We start from the raw sequence: 14762 nt of genomic DNA, 5'->3' as shown, positions 1-14762 counted from the left end.
AAAATTAAGAATTTATGAGTCACTAAGTAGCATGGCCATGATAGAACTCCAAGGGTTTGCTTAGAGCCCTAAAGAGATATACTCCTAGAAAAAAAAGAATAAACGAAGGGAGTGGGGTGAGGGTAGCAGGTGGTATAGTGGGTAAGGCGCTGGACTCCCAATCTGGTGCACCATGGTTTGAGTCTCGGCCCCAGCAATTTGAAACTCATCCTGGGCACATGGGCTTGTGTGCCCAAAATCCTGAGAGGAGAATGGAGGAGAAGGGATTGTGGTGTGACCATCCCTCTTGGGTGGCAATTTCCTGCTTTCTGTCACTCTCTGCAGTGAGTGCATATTCTCATAGCTAAAATCTCTCAGAAAAATAAATAAATAAACTAGAGGTTTAAACTCAATTTGGACTCATCTCAATCTCTTATTGAATTAAGGCAACATGGCATTGCTCATTTTCCCAACCTAGCTACCTACCACAATGAAATAAATCTTCTCTAGGAGAAGATAATAGGATCCAAAGATGCAAAGCATTTTTGTAATTTTTCATAAATAATGTCAATCGCTCAACTAAAAAAATCAAGAAGACAAAGTCTTGTCTAGAGTAAGCATACACTGACTTCAAAATAACTAAATTAATACACTTAAGGAATTAAAAAAATATTTCAACAGAAAATTGGAAACTAGCAACTGGACTCCCACGTAGTCAACCACAGTTCGAGTCCCAGACTCAGTGGCTTAAACTGACGCCAGGGACCTGTGCATGTGTGCCCAAGATCCCGAGAGGAGAATGGAGGAGAAGGAATTGTGGTGTGGCCATCCCCCCCTGGGGGGTGATTTCCTACTTTCTGTCTCTGTCTCTCTCTTTCTGGTGAGTGCCCTATAGCAAAAACCTATTAAAGAAAAAAAATTAAAAACTATAAGCAAGAACCAAATCGAAATGTAATACCACCTATTTTAATCTGAAAAAATAAGTGGTATTAAATATTTACTAGATTAGTTAAACAGCAAATTAGACATGGCTAAAAAGAAAATCAGTAAAATTATATAGAAAAAAAACAAAAAGACACTGAAGATAAGAATGACAAAGGGGAAGTTGTTCTAGAAGAAAAAATACAATGCATTCAGTTGGAAATCCAGGAAGGAAAGAGAAGATCAGCAAACACAACATATAAATAATGCATAATTATCAAAATAATGGTATTTTTATAAAATCAATGATAGCTATCAAGCCATAGGTCCAAGAAACACTATGAGCCCCAAGAAAGACAAAATAAAAATACACATAAACCTGTGCATTTAATAGTAAAACTTCTGAAAACCCAGGTCAAAAATTCTTAAAAATCATATAAGACAGTATTTTCAAAGCAGCAGCAAAGATCCTGAGAACTCAATTCTGAACAAAATATAATAAAAGCCATATGATCAATGGAATAAAGCCAGCCCTATAGCATGGTGGTTAAACCCTGTGCACAGGGAGCCAGATCCCGGCCCTGGCAACTTGAAAACTATGCTGAGCACCTGTGCTTATGTGCCCCAAATCCTGAAGGGACAAAGAAATGGAGGAACAGGACTATGGTGCAATACAGAGGAATGATATCTCTCTTCCCTCCTCTCTTTCTCTGGCAATCAAAAAATAAATAAATAAAAATAGGTGATCTATAATTTTATATCCAGAGAAATCATTTTTTAAAAAATGAAAAATAAAGGAATTTTCAGGTAAAAAAAGTAATAATGCATTTATCATCAATCATTTTATATTGAAGGCAGAAAAATAAATCCTGATGGATGCTCAGGCATACATGAAGAAATGACAACCCACACAAAAAGTATGTGTTCAAATCTAAATAAATATCAACTGTACACAACAAAGATAATAGCTAGCAAAATATAATATATACAGAGAATTAAAATACAGAACAACAATAGTATCTAAGTCAGATATAATTGAAGTTTACAAAGACCTTGATTTGCCCAGGAAGAAGAATATAACATGTATATTGGACCTTAAAAGGTAGGAATATAGCCTGTACTCTCCAAAGTCATAACTCATAGAAAAGTTTATTTTTAAAAATGTATATAAATAATAAAAAATTATAAATGTATGTAATTTTAAAATGCTCAATCTTTTAAAAAGGAAAACAGAATTGATAGCATGAGACTTTCTGCATTTATAAAGGATGAAGTAGCATGTAGCAGACCAAAGCTAACTGAGAACTAGAAAAGTCAAAGCATCATTTGTTTAAAGGCATTGGATTTATCCTCAACCAACAAGGATTAGAGAAGGTATGGTTCTAGAGAAGAGAGAACCATGAAGAATTAATGATCCATAGCTATACCTTTAGGTTTTTATTTAATTTTTGTACATGGTGTAAGGGTCACCTTAACTATTTTCCATGTAAATATCTGGTTTTCCTAACACATCTTGAAGACACTGTCCTTTTCCTATTATGTAGCCTTGGAGCCCCAGCTGAAAATCATCAAACCATTATAAGCAAGGGCTTATGTCTGGACTCTGTCCTGTTTATTTTTAAAACTTTTTTTTTTTTTATTTGCTACAGGTTACATGTGCTCGCATTCACACGCACGAGAAGAAAAAAAAAAAACCCTCGAGGAATGGCCATGCCACAATCCCTTCTCCATTCTTCTCTCAAGATTTTGGCCAGGAATGCACACACGCCTGGGTATTTTCAAGCCACTGGTTCTGGAACTTGAACCATGCAATCATGTGAGATCCAGCCAACTTAACCACCATGCCACCGGCTAGCCCAATGTATTTATCTTTATGTCAGTACCATGTCTTCTTAATATGGTTGCTTTGGGACCAGCAGTTAGTGTAATGGCTATGTTGCTGGACTCCCACGTAGTCGACCACGGTTCGAGTCCTGGACCCAGTGGCTAAACTCACGCCGGGCATGTGTGTGTGCGTGCCCAAGATCCCAAGAGGAGAATGGAGAAGGGATTGCGGTGTGGCCATCCCCCCTGGGGGGGATTTCTTGCTTTCTGTCTGTCTGTCTGGCAAGCACATGCACCCTATAGCAAAAAAAATAACCTCTCCAAAAAAAGAAAAAATAATAATAATATGGTTGCTTTGTAGTATGTTTTGAATTCAGGAAATGAAAGGCCTCCAGCTTTGTTCTTTCTAAAAACTGTTTTGGCTATTTGAAGTCCCTTGAGATTCTGTACGTTCTTTAGGATGTTTATTGCTATCACTGCAAAAATAATTCCATTGGGATTACACTGAAGTTGTAAATTATTTTGGGTAGAACATTTTAACAATATTAAATCTTTATAGTCCATGAGCACAGTATGTCTTTTCACTTATTTCTATCTTCTTTATTTTAGCAATGCTTCAGTTTTCAGTATGTAAATCTTTCATTTCTGTGGGTAATTCTAAATATTGTATCTGTTTTGTATAAATGGGGTTTCAAAAAGTATTTTCCTTTCAGATCAATCATTTCAATGTATAACATGCAACTGACTGGGGCCAGCACATGGTACAATGGTGAAGGCAGCTGGATCCCACGTGGCTGATGGTTTAGTCTCAGACCCAGTGGCTTGAGAAATACACTGGGTACGTGTGTGTGCACCTAAAATCACCAAAGGGAGAGCTAGAGAAGAGACTGAAGTGTGACCATTCTCCTTGAGGGGAGGCCTTCTTGTTTTCTCTTTCCGAATACACGTGCTTTCCAGCAAATTTGAAAAATAAAAAAATGCAACTGATGTGTTGAGTTTGTATCCTACAACCTTGCTAAAATGCTCAGTTATAACAATTTTTTGTTGTTGTTTGCTAGTTTTTGCTTTTATTTTTGTGTATTTCTGTGGGGGGGATCTTTAAAGTTTTCTACCTATAAGGTAGAAACATCTAAAACAGATAGTTTTTACTTCTTTTTCAATTCAGATGACTTCTTTTTCTTGTCTGATTGCACTGGCTAGAACTTCTAGTATTATGCTGTATAGCAGTGGTTACCTTTCATGGTTGAGATGAACATGTGGTCTTTGTTCTTCATTTTGTTAATGTGGTATAATATACTGATTTTCATATGTTAAACCATTCTTGTTTTCTAGGTATAAATCCCACTTAGCTGTGATGTGTGATTATTCTAATGTGCAACTGAATTTGTTAGTATTTTTAAAATTTTGCATCAATATTTATCAAAGATATTGTTCTGTAGTTTTCTTTTACTGTCTGTCTGATTTTGGTATCAGAATAATGCTGGCTTCATTGAATGAATTTTGGAGTTTTCTCTTCTTTACACTTCTTGGAAGTGTTTAAGGATTCGTATTAATTCTTCTTTCAACTGTAAGAATTATCCGGTGAAGCCATCTGGTCCTGAATTTTTCTTTGTAGGCAAGTTTTTGACTCTTGCTTCAATCTCTAGCTATAGGTCTGTTCAAATTTTCAGTTTCTTCATGATTCAGTCTAAGTTTTATGCTTCTAGGAATTTATCCATAGATTATTCATTCTGTTGGTGAATAACTGTTTGAAATTATCTCTCATATTTCATTTCTATGGCATCAGTTATAATGTCTCTTTCATTTTTAACTTGTTTCTTTTTTTTTTTTTTTAAGTCTAGTTAAGTATTTGTCATCTGTGTTGATCTTTTCCAAAAACCACTTCTTGGTTTCACTGATTTTTATGTGCAAGTATATGTGTACCTCTAGCAATTAAGGGGGGGAAATGCAGGGTTTTTTTATATTCAGTATTTATTTAGACTGGAAAAAGAAGCAAGACTTTGGTCATCTGGTGACATGACAGTTAAGGCAGCTGGATCCCACATGGCTGACTGCATGCTTCAAGTCTCAGACCCAGCAGCTTGAAAAACATGCCAAGTACACGTGTCCCTAAAATCCTGAAAGGAAGGAAGGATTGCAGTGTGGCCATCCCCTCTAAAGGATGCTTTCCTCATTTTTTCCTCTTCTTTTTCTCTCTGGCAAGAGAACATGCCCTATAGCAAAATTTAAAAAAATAAATAAATAAAAGGAAGGTTAATCTGGCAATTAACAGGGTAACTTTGACAGCTTACATTTAATGTAATTATTGATATGATTATATATGTTTACCACCTTAGTGCTGTTTTTTTTTTTTTTCTCTTTTAAGATGTTTAACCATGGGGCACATGTGCTCACCAGAAAGGTAGAGACAGAGAAAGAGAAGGGGTAAGAAATCAGCCCCCAGAGGGGAAGACCATGCCACTATCCCTTCTCTTCCATTCTCTTCTATGTATGCACGTGTCCAGTGTGATTTTCAAGCAGCAGGGTCTGTCTCACAAACTGTGGTCAGCCATGTGGGAGTCCAACATCTTAACTACCAGGCCAAATGTTGATCACCTTAGTGTATACCTGCTATTTGCCCTTTCTAATTAAGCTTTGTTTCCCTGCCTTTTCTGCCTTTTAAAAAATATTTTCTTAATGGTTGCATTTTATCACTTTTGTTGGTTATTATTTTTATTTTTTGTATAAATAAATAATTCTTACCATTCACTTTGAAGTAACATGCTGCTTCATTTAGTATAACAACTTTAGAGTATAATACTTTCATTTCCATCTTCCTCACCTTCATAATATACATTTCACTTTAGATGTTAACCACATAATACTTCATTATTGTTTTAAATAATCTACTGTGTCTTTTACCCCCCCAAAAATTAACATAACAAAAAGTTTATATTCATTTGCTTGCATGTATTTACCATTCAGGGCATTCTTCATTCCTTTGTATAGTCTTAGACATCTATGTAGGATTATTTTCCTACTCTTTTTTTTCGGAGAGGTTTTTGCTACAGGGCACGTGCCTCACCAGAGAGACAGAAAGAGAAATCACCCGCTGGGGAGGAGGGCCACGCCACCATCCCTTCTCCTCCCTTCTCCTCTCGGGATCTTGGGCACACTGGGTCCCAAACTTGAACAGCGGTAGACTACACGGGAATTCAGCGACATAGCCATTATGCTAACTATTGGTTCCACCTTCTGATATAAGGTATTTATTAACATTTCCTGTGGTACAATCCACTTGTGATGAACTCAGCTTTTCAAAGGCTGAAAAACATTTTCATTTTACTTCTGTTTTTGAAAAATATTCTCACTGGGTATAAAATTCTAACTTTAGATTTCTTTTCAATATTTTAAAGATGTCACTCCATTGTCTAACCTTCTTATATCTCTATTCATATTTTTTTTCTAGTTTCTTTAAAGAATTAATCCCGCTGCTGATTTTAAGGAATATGATCATAATGTACCTTCATATATTGGGTTATCAGATAAGTCATGATGCATGTTTGCATAGAAAACCAGAAAAATATCTCACGACTTTTCTAACAACCCAATAATTTTCTTATTTCTTATGTTTGGGGCTCACCAAGTTTTTTAATCTCATTTGCTTTCCTTAGGGATTATGATCATCTCGTGTTTCCTAATACCCAATATTTGACAACTATTTCATATATTTTGCCTTTTTAAAAATTTCAGGTGTGAAGGCAGGTCTAAGCCCCACTACTCCACTTTATCCAGAGTCAAAAAATGCAATTCATTCAGGTTTCCTTTTTTTTTGGGCGTATAAAACACATAAAATTACTAAAATTGTTTTATTCATCCCAGCTCCTTTAATACACATTATTTGCATTTATGGAAAAAGGCAATAGGAAAATATTAATACATTTAAAAATGGCATAGAGGCAAAGAACACTCATATTGTCTTCTAAACCTATTTGATAGCGATATATAAGGAAACTTGTTACAAGTCATAATGTTCTCATAAACTGTCAGGAAAAGATCACATTAATACCCCTAAGTGTTTCAATACAAATGCATTCTCTAAGCCACACTAGGAAAAAGTGATATTCCTGCTTTTATTTTTGGAATTATTAGTATGTTCACATTTATTAAATACATCCTTTAAAATTCTCATCACTTTGGAAAAACCATAAAGTTAGTAAACTAAGCTAGATTATTTTATTTTAATTTAGTACATATTTTCATCTCAAAAGCCAAAACTGGGCAGGAGATCTATACACAAGGTATGAAACCTAAATCTTTGGGCCAAGAGATAATAAGAAGGTAAACAAACCAGTAGCCCTCCTAATCTTATACTACTAAACTGTAAGTCACAGCAGGTAGATGCATGTATCTACCTATTGCCAAAGAGGTATAATTCTTCTGACAGTCAACCTTTCTAAATAGTTTTACAGTAAGGCCAATAATATAAAAATACTATGCACAGCACAAAAAGAGTGAACGTTAATGATACAAACCATAAAATAAACTGATCCACACTTCTCACTTAGGAGAAAATTAAATGGCAATAATACTGTAATACTTAGTATCTAATATGAAGTTTTCAGTGATTATAAATTGAGTCACGTTGATTGAAACTTTACAGTGTAATTTTGCGTGTCATTAATTCATGAGATAATCAGGGATATACAGTTCTTGATGAGACTTATAAACCCTTAAAAGTTTTTCACAGGTAAAGTTAGCTAAAAAGTATGACCTAGAAGTAGACATTTGTCTGAAGTATAATACAACATAAATGAAAAAGGTATAAAGTAATCTGTGCAATTCAAAATTTCAAAAATTGTCTTATCAAATGTACAAGTAATAAATAATAGTCATACCTGACTTCATCTTACCAAAATAATTATTAGCCAACCCTGTGCTTTATGTCAATGGCTTAGAAACACCAATTGCCATCTTAAAATTAGTTTCTCCATAAAAATAGAATGCATATGAAACTCTTTAAACCTCAACTACCCAAAAAAATCTGGAAGGCAATTTGTTAAATCAAAAGCATGTTTAAAAGTTATTAAAAAACATACACAACTCATTTTTATGCACAAATTTTTTCTCTAATAGAAAAGGGCACTTAGTGTATTACCAAAGCTTTCAGAAAATAAAGATCCTGTTGACTTTGCTATTAAGTAACTGACGTACTCTAAGGATTTTTAATACAAAAATATAAATATTTTTGACAGAGAAGATGAAATAATGTTTGGTGTAAAATCCCAACACCCTTTCACTTAGAAAAAAGTTTTCTCCCCAGAGGCCATAAAAACAATATGATTGTATGTAGTGCTTTGTTGCCAGAAACTTCCCAAATTACAAAATATTAAGGTATTCACTGAAATTTCAAAAGTGGGCCCTTAGCCTTTTATTTTCTTCTCGTAGTCTTTCAATTTCAGCCACTAAGCCTTCATTCACAGAGTATCTTTCCAGCAAAGAGTGCATTTCATTCTAGAGAAAAGGAGAAAATGTTTTGTAAATTATTGGTATTTTACATTTATTTGACAAGCTGTGTTTTACATACTTTCAGGTATCATTTCTCTCATGTTCAGTGAACTCGCTATTTACTTACCCTCCTTTGCTATTTGTTAATATAAATGAAAGATCACTGGTAAAATCATTATGTTTCGGAGATTTATATTCATCCATTTAGGTGTTTAGTTTACTGACTGAAAAAAAAAAGCCATGAAAATGTAGCCTTAACTATCTCAAGTTAAAAAGTTATAATCTATCTTGCTTATTAATTTCTAAAACTTCCTATTTAATCTTAGCAACTAGATACAACTAAGTAAAAAATAATGTCCTTGAAAGATTTTCTTTTTAGAGCCACACAACTCTATATTACTGTACATACCAGTTGCATATGAAACTGTTTAATCATCTCCACTTGCAAATTCACAATGTCCCTATGGCATGCATCTCTAGAAAAGAATGTAAAAAACTCATTAGAATTGTAAGGGTTGAACCAGTCCTAGATCATTCAAGAAACTGGCTCAACTTCTTCATTGTTTCAAATTATTAGATGTTAATACGTACTACAGTAATAAAATACCAATGCACCTAACATTTATTTACTAAGTGCTAGGCACTGCTATTATACGTTAGATATAAGAACTCACTTAATCTTCATGATTAGGCACAATTATTACCTTCATTTTACCAACAAAGTAACTGGGCCAAACCTGAACTTGTCCAAAGTCACTCAACCTTGACCAGTAAGCAGTGATGCTAGGACATAAACCCAGGCAAACTACCTCCAGAATTTCTACTGAACTGTACTTCTTTACATAGCAATTCTCATTGAGGAAGGACAGACTTATATTACAGTGAAATACAAAAAATTTACTAGGTTACAAAGATCATCTGCTTATCAATATCTTAACTATTGAAAGAAAAAAAAAAAAAAAAAAAACCACTTCCAAAAGCAAGAAGCTTTTTGGGTGGTTACAATTTGGCTTAATAAAATGCAATTCATGACTACAAATGAATACATGAAAATTCAGAAGTACAATGATGAAGCCATGCAACTTCTAAGTTACATTACTAAATTCACAGAAGCTTCTTAATGTCTTCTTGTCTGATGTCACCACTTCAATATTGGTGGTTTAAGTTGTTATTCTCTTGAATTTTCATAAGGCAAGGAATACTTTAAAAAAAAAAAAAAAACATTTATGGGACCCGCAGATGGCATGGTGGTTAAGATGCTGGACTCCCACATGTCTGACCACAGCTCGAATCCTGGACTTGGTGGCTTGAAAATTATGCTGGGTGCATGTGCATGCGTGTCTGAAATCCCAAGAAGAGAATGAAGGAGAAACAGCTGTAGCGTGGCCATCCCCCTAGAGATGAAAGTGATTTCTCACTTTTCCCTCTCAATGTCTTTCTGGAAAGTGCACTTGCCCTGTGGCAAGTGGCTTCCCCGCCACGCACACACACACACACACACAAATAATAATAATAATACATTTGTATAACATAATCGGTAGGCAATGTTGTGTGCCACTTTTTAGAATTACAAAGCCATACCTAGACAGCCATATAGCTTATATTTAAGAAATAATTCAGTATCATATTTCAAGATTCATGTTCTATGTATCTAAAATTCACTGGTTTGTACTGGTTATCCATTTTCCTGCCAACTGATTTTTGGATTGTTTCCACAGTGTTCTTATTACAATGTTGTTATAAACACCTTTGTCTAGATGTTCCAACCCACCAGTGTCAATGTCCATAGATGGTATAACCTACAAAATCATGCAAATTGTTTTCCAAAGAAGTAGTATTGATAAACGTGTCAGTCATCAGTCGAATAGAGTTCTTGCTCTATAACCTCACTAAGATCTGGTATTACCAGACTTTTTACAATATTTTCCCATTTTCTGTTATAACTATAATGGCTATCTTACTATATTTTCAGTTCTCTGATTAAGGGGTTGGTCATCTTTTTTTAAGGTCATAACCATTCCTCTTCTGTGAAGTGTCTGTTCATGTCTTTTTCTAAGAGTTCTTTACATAATTTGATCCTTTGTTTATTGTAAGTGTACAGCAGAGGGCCAGCAGGTGACATGGTCGTTAAGGTTCTGGACTCCCACATAGCCGATGGCAGTTCAAGTCCTGGATCCAGAAACGAAAATCATGCTTACATGTATGTGTGGAAGAGAAGGGAAGAGGAGAAAGGGAGGGGAGAGGAGGAGAGGAATGGGATGAGACGAGATGAGACGAGACGAAACCATGGCACAAGCCATGCCCCCTGGAGGGGATTTCTCACTTTCCTTTTTACTATCTCTCTCTTGTAAGCCTACATACTCTAAGGCAAAAACCTTAAAAAAAAAAAAATAGTACTGCAGATGTTACTTATTCTTTTACTTTGTTAGAGGTATCTTGTAATGAACAGTTCTTATCAATAAACTCAAATTTATTAACCTAATAATGGAGACGAATTTACCAATCTTTTTAAAAAGTTGAATTAACTTTTTAAGAAATAGTCTCATCATGTCATGGTCCTCCTGCCTGAGATTCCCAGCTGGGACTACAAGCATATGTCACCACCACAGCCTCTTTTTTGGACAGGGCCTTGCTATGTTGCTCAGGTCAGCTCAAGCTCATAGTCTTCCTGCCTCAGTTTCTCCAAGTCACTGGGAGTACAGGTGCACACCCCCACTCTCCGCCTTTAGGTCAGGCTAGGACTAAAACACAGGCCTCACATGTGGTTCCAGCCTGAGAAGCATAGATTTAGTGCATGCCTCTCCCCCCAAAAAATAAATAAATAAATTTAAAAAAATGTTTTTCTATAAAGAGCTTCACCTTTGATTCCTGCCTCAGTTTCTCCAAGTCACTGGGAGTACAGGTGCACACCCCCACTCTCCGCCTTTAGGTCAGGCTAGGACTAAAACACAGGCCTCACATGTGGTTCCAGCCTGAGAAGCATAGATTTAGTGCATGCCTCTCCCCCCAAAAAATAAATAAATAAATTTAAAAAAATGTTTTTCTATAAAGAGCTTCACCTTTGATTTTTATTTCTATTTAAAAAAATGTTTTTCTATAAAGAGCTTCTTCTTTGATTAAGTTTATTTCTAAGTATTTTTCCAGTTACAACTGTAAGAATGTTAAAAAAATTCTCTACTTCTTTTAATTATGATAAAAGCTGCATTAAAAACAAACTGAAGGTATGAAAGAATCATCAAAGTAGCCAAGACTTCTAAGGCCACAGTCTGACCAAGAAGAGGAGTCCGCTAGGTAAGCAGTTACCTACGCTCTCATCTCGGGAACGTGCAACTCCAGTGTGGTGAAGAAAGTCTGAGCTGAAGGGGTGGCCTGCGGCTGGGACAGACTCACTGGGTCTGGGAGTGTTATAGTTTGGGACTACCAAGACAGTCAAGGCTGGAAGCTCCAAGATCCTCAAGAGGGGAGCCTGGAGGAAACTAAGCCTGAACTCTGCAATTTCCCTTCAAGACATCTGCTGACTTCTGAGCAACGCTACCCTGGTTAAGACGGCAGGAGAACAAACATAGAAGAGCAGCTAAAGAGCAGGGCAGGTATTCTGGAAGCCTTACGATGCTGGCAAAGCAGATACAAAAGTTCAAGACCCACCAAGGTAAAAAGAAACAGGGACCACGCCAGTCAGTCATCCAGCTTCTGTCCTAGGAGGACAAAGACTAAACCTTAGGCAAAGCAGAAATAAAACAGCCCTAAGAAAACCTGAAACCTAAGCAACTACTGATCAAGGTGATCTGCTTTCTAAAATGAACTTAAATCTTCTATCTTCTTTTTTGTTTTTTTTAGAGAAATTTTTGCTACAGGGTACATGTGCTTGTCAGAGAGACAGAAAGTGATAAATCACGACACACACACCCCCCCGCACACACACACACACAGACACAAACACACAGAGGTGGGGGATGGCCATGCTGCAATCCCTTCTCCTCCATTCTCCTCTTGGGATTCTGGACATGTACACACACACACATCCAGTGTGAGTTTTAAGCTACCAGGTCCAAGACTCAAACCACAGTCGACCATGTAGGAGATATTCTACCATCTGCTGGCCCCTGAACTTAAATCTTCTTAAAAGGCAACAGAAACTGGTGTAGACTTCCACCTACGATGTTATCTTTCAACTCAAATAATGAGAACAGGTCTGATAACCTATAAAATTATACATGCAACCAGAGTTAAGAATGAAAACAAATCTAAATGAACTAAAATCCTGAAAATGAATCCTCCCTGAAAAACAAGACAAAACAAAAAAAAAGACCAGTGATTGTTTTCATCCTCAACAGAGCAGTGACAGGAGAAAGCTGCCCTTGATAGAGTAAACAGATCTGGCTGAAATTTTTATAGCTTTTTAAAGGTCATTTGAAGACTGCATGACAGTTTAGAATCCCAAGGGGCCCAGGCACAAGGAAAGTCTGCATTTACTCACAGTTCTTCCCCATGGACCTTCACTGAGCGCCTATGTGAAAAACAAGGGGCAGGCAGAGCAAGAGGGCTGAGAGAGACCCCTAAGGCGCAGTGCACGGAGCCTGGCGAGGACTTGGGGCAGACGGAGTCACTCCTCTGCAGCACATCAGGCATCACGGAGCGGCCAGCAGGTCCTCCCTCTCACTGAGGGAGAACGCCTGAAAGCGAGTCTTACGACACCCTCTTCAGTCCCTCGGTGACAGGAGTACCTGTGCCTAATGAAGACTGGGGCAGACCAAGGGCAGTTACAGAAATCCTCTGAGCAATTCTGGGTCCTCAGCGAGGCCCAGCAGAGGCTGCATATGGTTGAGGGAGGGACGGAAGAGCTGAGAGACGTCCCTACCCCTCGCCCCAGGTGCGGACATGCAGGGCATGCTGAAGGCTCAGGGCAAGGCAGGAAAACTCGGGAGAAGCCCTTCGTGGACACTGCAGCCTTCACAAGTGCTGGGGCCACCCTCCAAGGCTGGGAGGGGGCAGGCATACCTCACTTGAGGCACAGAAAGTCAGAAGCAGACTAGAGATTAAAAACATGAGCCTCTGGCAGCCCAGAAAGCTGGCAGCTGGGCTGTAAAACACATGGATTTCAGTCATCCAGAACTCAGATCCCCAGGCCTGCTGAAGCGAAGTCCTGGGACCGCTGCCTTCGAGTCGCCCGAGCCAGTGGCTAGCTAACAGCCATGTCTACTAAATGAATGGATAAATGGATGACACCACATTACTCTGTGCTCACACACTGAGGGCTCTCCATTCTCTGTGTGAAGGCCTTCCTGCTACCTTGCTGGCCTGGGCTCTTGCCAGAGTACCTCCTCTGTGCAAGCATTCTTAGAAATTACAATCTTGCTTCTGCTCATGTTCTTTCTATTCACATCAGTGTAACATAAAATCTCTTTAGTGATACCTTTCTAAATCTAATTCAGCAGAACAACTGCTCCCTTTCTGTGTTTTCAGCATCCCTTTGTTCCCATAACAGTCAGCTATATCCAGACATTTCTGCTATTATGCCGCAAATATACTTTATAGATTCCTTAACAAAACCTCATTTTCTTTAAAACTGTTGATTAAATGTAACAGGACTGAAAAGGGGTTAGAGAAGAGCACTCAAAACCTATGCAACACCGTAATCAAAGCACAAACAGAAACAAGGCCTAATAAAAACACAAGCAGGGCTAAAAAGATACAGTAAAATACAATGAATACTCAATAGTAAGAATCTTTACCATAAAAACACTGATGGCTACTCAATGGAAGGGAATGAAAGTTAAAAAGATTGAGGCTGACAAGTTAGAGAGACAAGGGTTAAAAGGCATAAAGATGAGGAATAATTACAAAACAATACACTTAACATAGAGCACATGGTCAAGCAGAAGTGATTTAAGAGGAGCTGAACACTGACGGAGTATGCCACATTCGGCTGTGTCCACAAGTACTTTATTTTGGCTGTAGTTACACAAGTGGACAAAATTCTCTAATATTCTTTATATTCCTGTTTACTAATCACAAATGAATTAATTTACACTAAAGAAATGCATATCATGGAACCAGCAGTTAGCATAATGGCTATGTCGCTGGACTCCCATGTAGTCGGCCACGGGTCGAGTCCCAGACCTAATGGCTTAAAACTCACACCAGGCACGTGTACATGTGTGCCCAAGATCCCAAGAGGAGAATAGAGGAGAAGGAATTGCAGTGTGGCCATCCCCCCTGGGGGGTGATTTCTTGCTTTCTGTCTCTCTGTCTCTCTCCGTCTGTCTGGCAAGAGCATGAGCCCTATAGCAAAAAGCCCTCAAAGAAAAAAAGAAATGCATTATCGTAACAAGACATGCTACATGTATCCCAGCTAAACTAGAAGACCTTTGGGAGAAGACCATTTCATTTTTGTATCCTTCACTAACTGGTACATATACTAGGCACACTGTAAATGCCAAAATAATCCTTTCTCTTAAAAACAAAAATTAACATTTCAAAACATACTTTTAAATATGTCTAAACATTAAGAAGAAATATGTATCAAGAAAAACTGAGTATCTTTCCAACAT

General features: G+C 37.3%; 1 protein-coding gene across 2 annotated transcripts in view; it reads right to left on the bottom strand.

Annotated features, from left to right (window-relative positions):
- Positions 1-6585: 6585 nt before the first annotated feature.
- NEDD1 (NEDD1 gamma-tubulin ring complex targeting factor) overlaps positions 6586-14762 on the bottom strand; it is a 58457-nt gene continuing 50280 nt past the window's right edge. For both annotated transcript variants that reach the window (XM_006141366.2, XM_006141365.2), the window contains 2 exons: positions 8621-8687; positions 6586-8217 (listed from right to left, as the gene is read on the bottom strand). In XM_006141366.2, the coding sequence (XP_006141428.1) occupies positions 8113-8217; positions 8621-8687 (172 nt within the window). In that variant the 3' untranslated portion in view covers positions 6586-8112. The remainder of the gene's footprint in view (positions 8218-8620; positions 8688-14762) is intronic.

The sequence above is a fragment of the Tupaia chinensis genome, unplaced genomic scaffold, assembly GCF_000334495.1.
Source record: "Tupaia chinensis unplaced genomic scaffold, TupChi_1.0 Scaffold000054_1, whole genome shotgun sequence".
Taxonomy (NCBI): domain Eukaryota; kingdom Metazoa; phylum Chordata; class Mammalia; order Scandentia; family Tupaiidae; genus Tupaia; species Tupaia belangeri.
The sequence above is the reverse complement of the archived record's forward strand: the minus strand, read 5'-3'. Positions and strand labels throughout refer to the sequence as shown.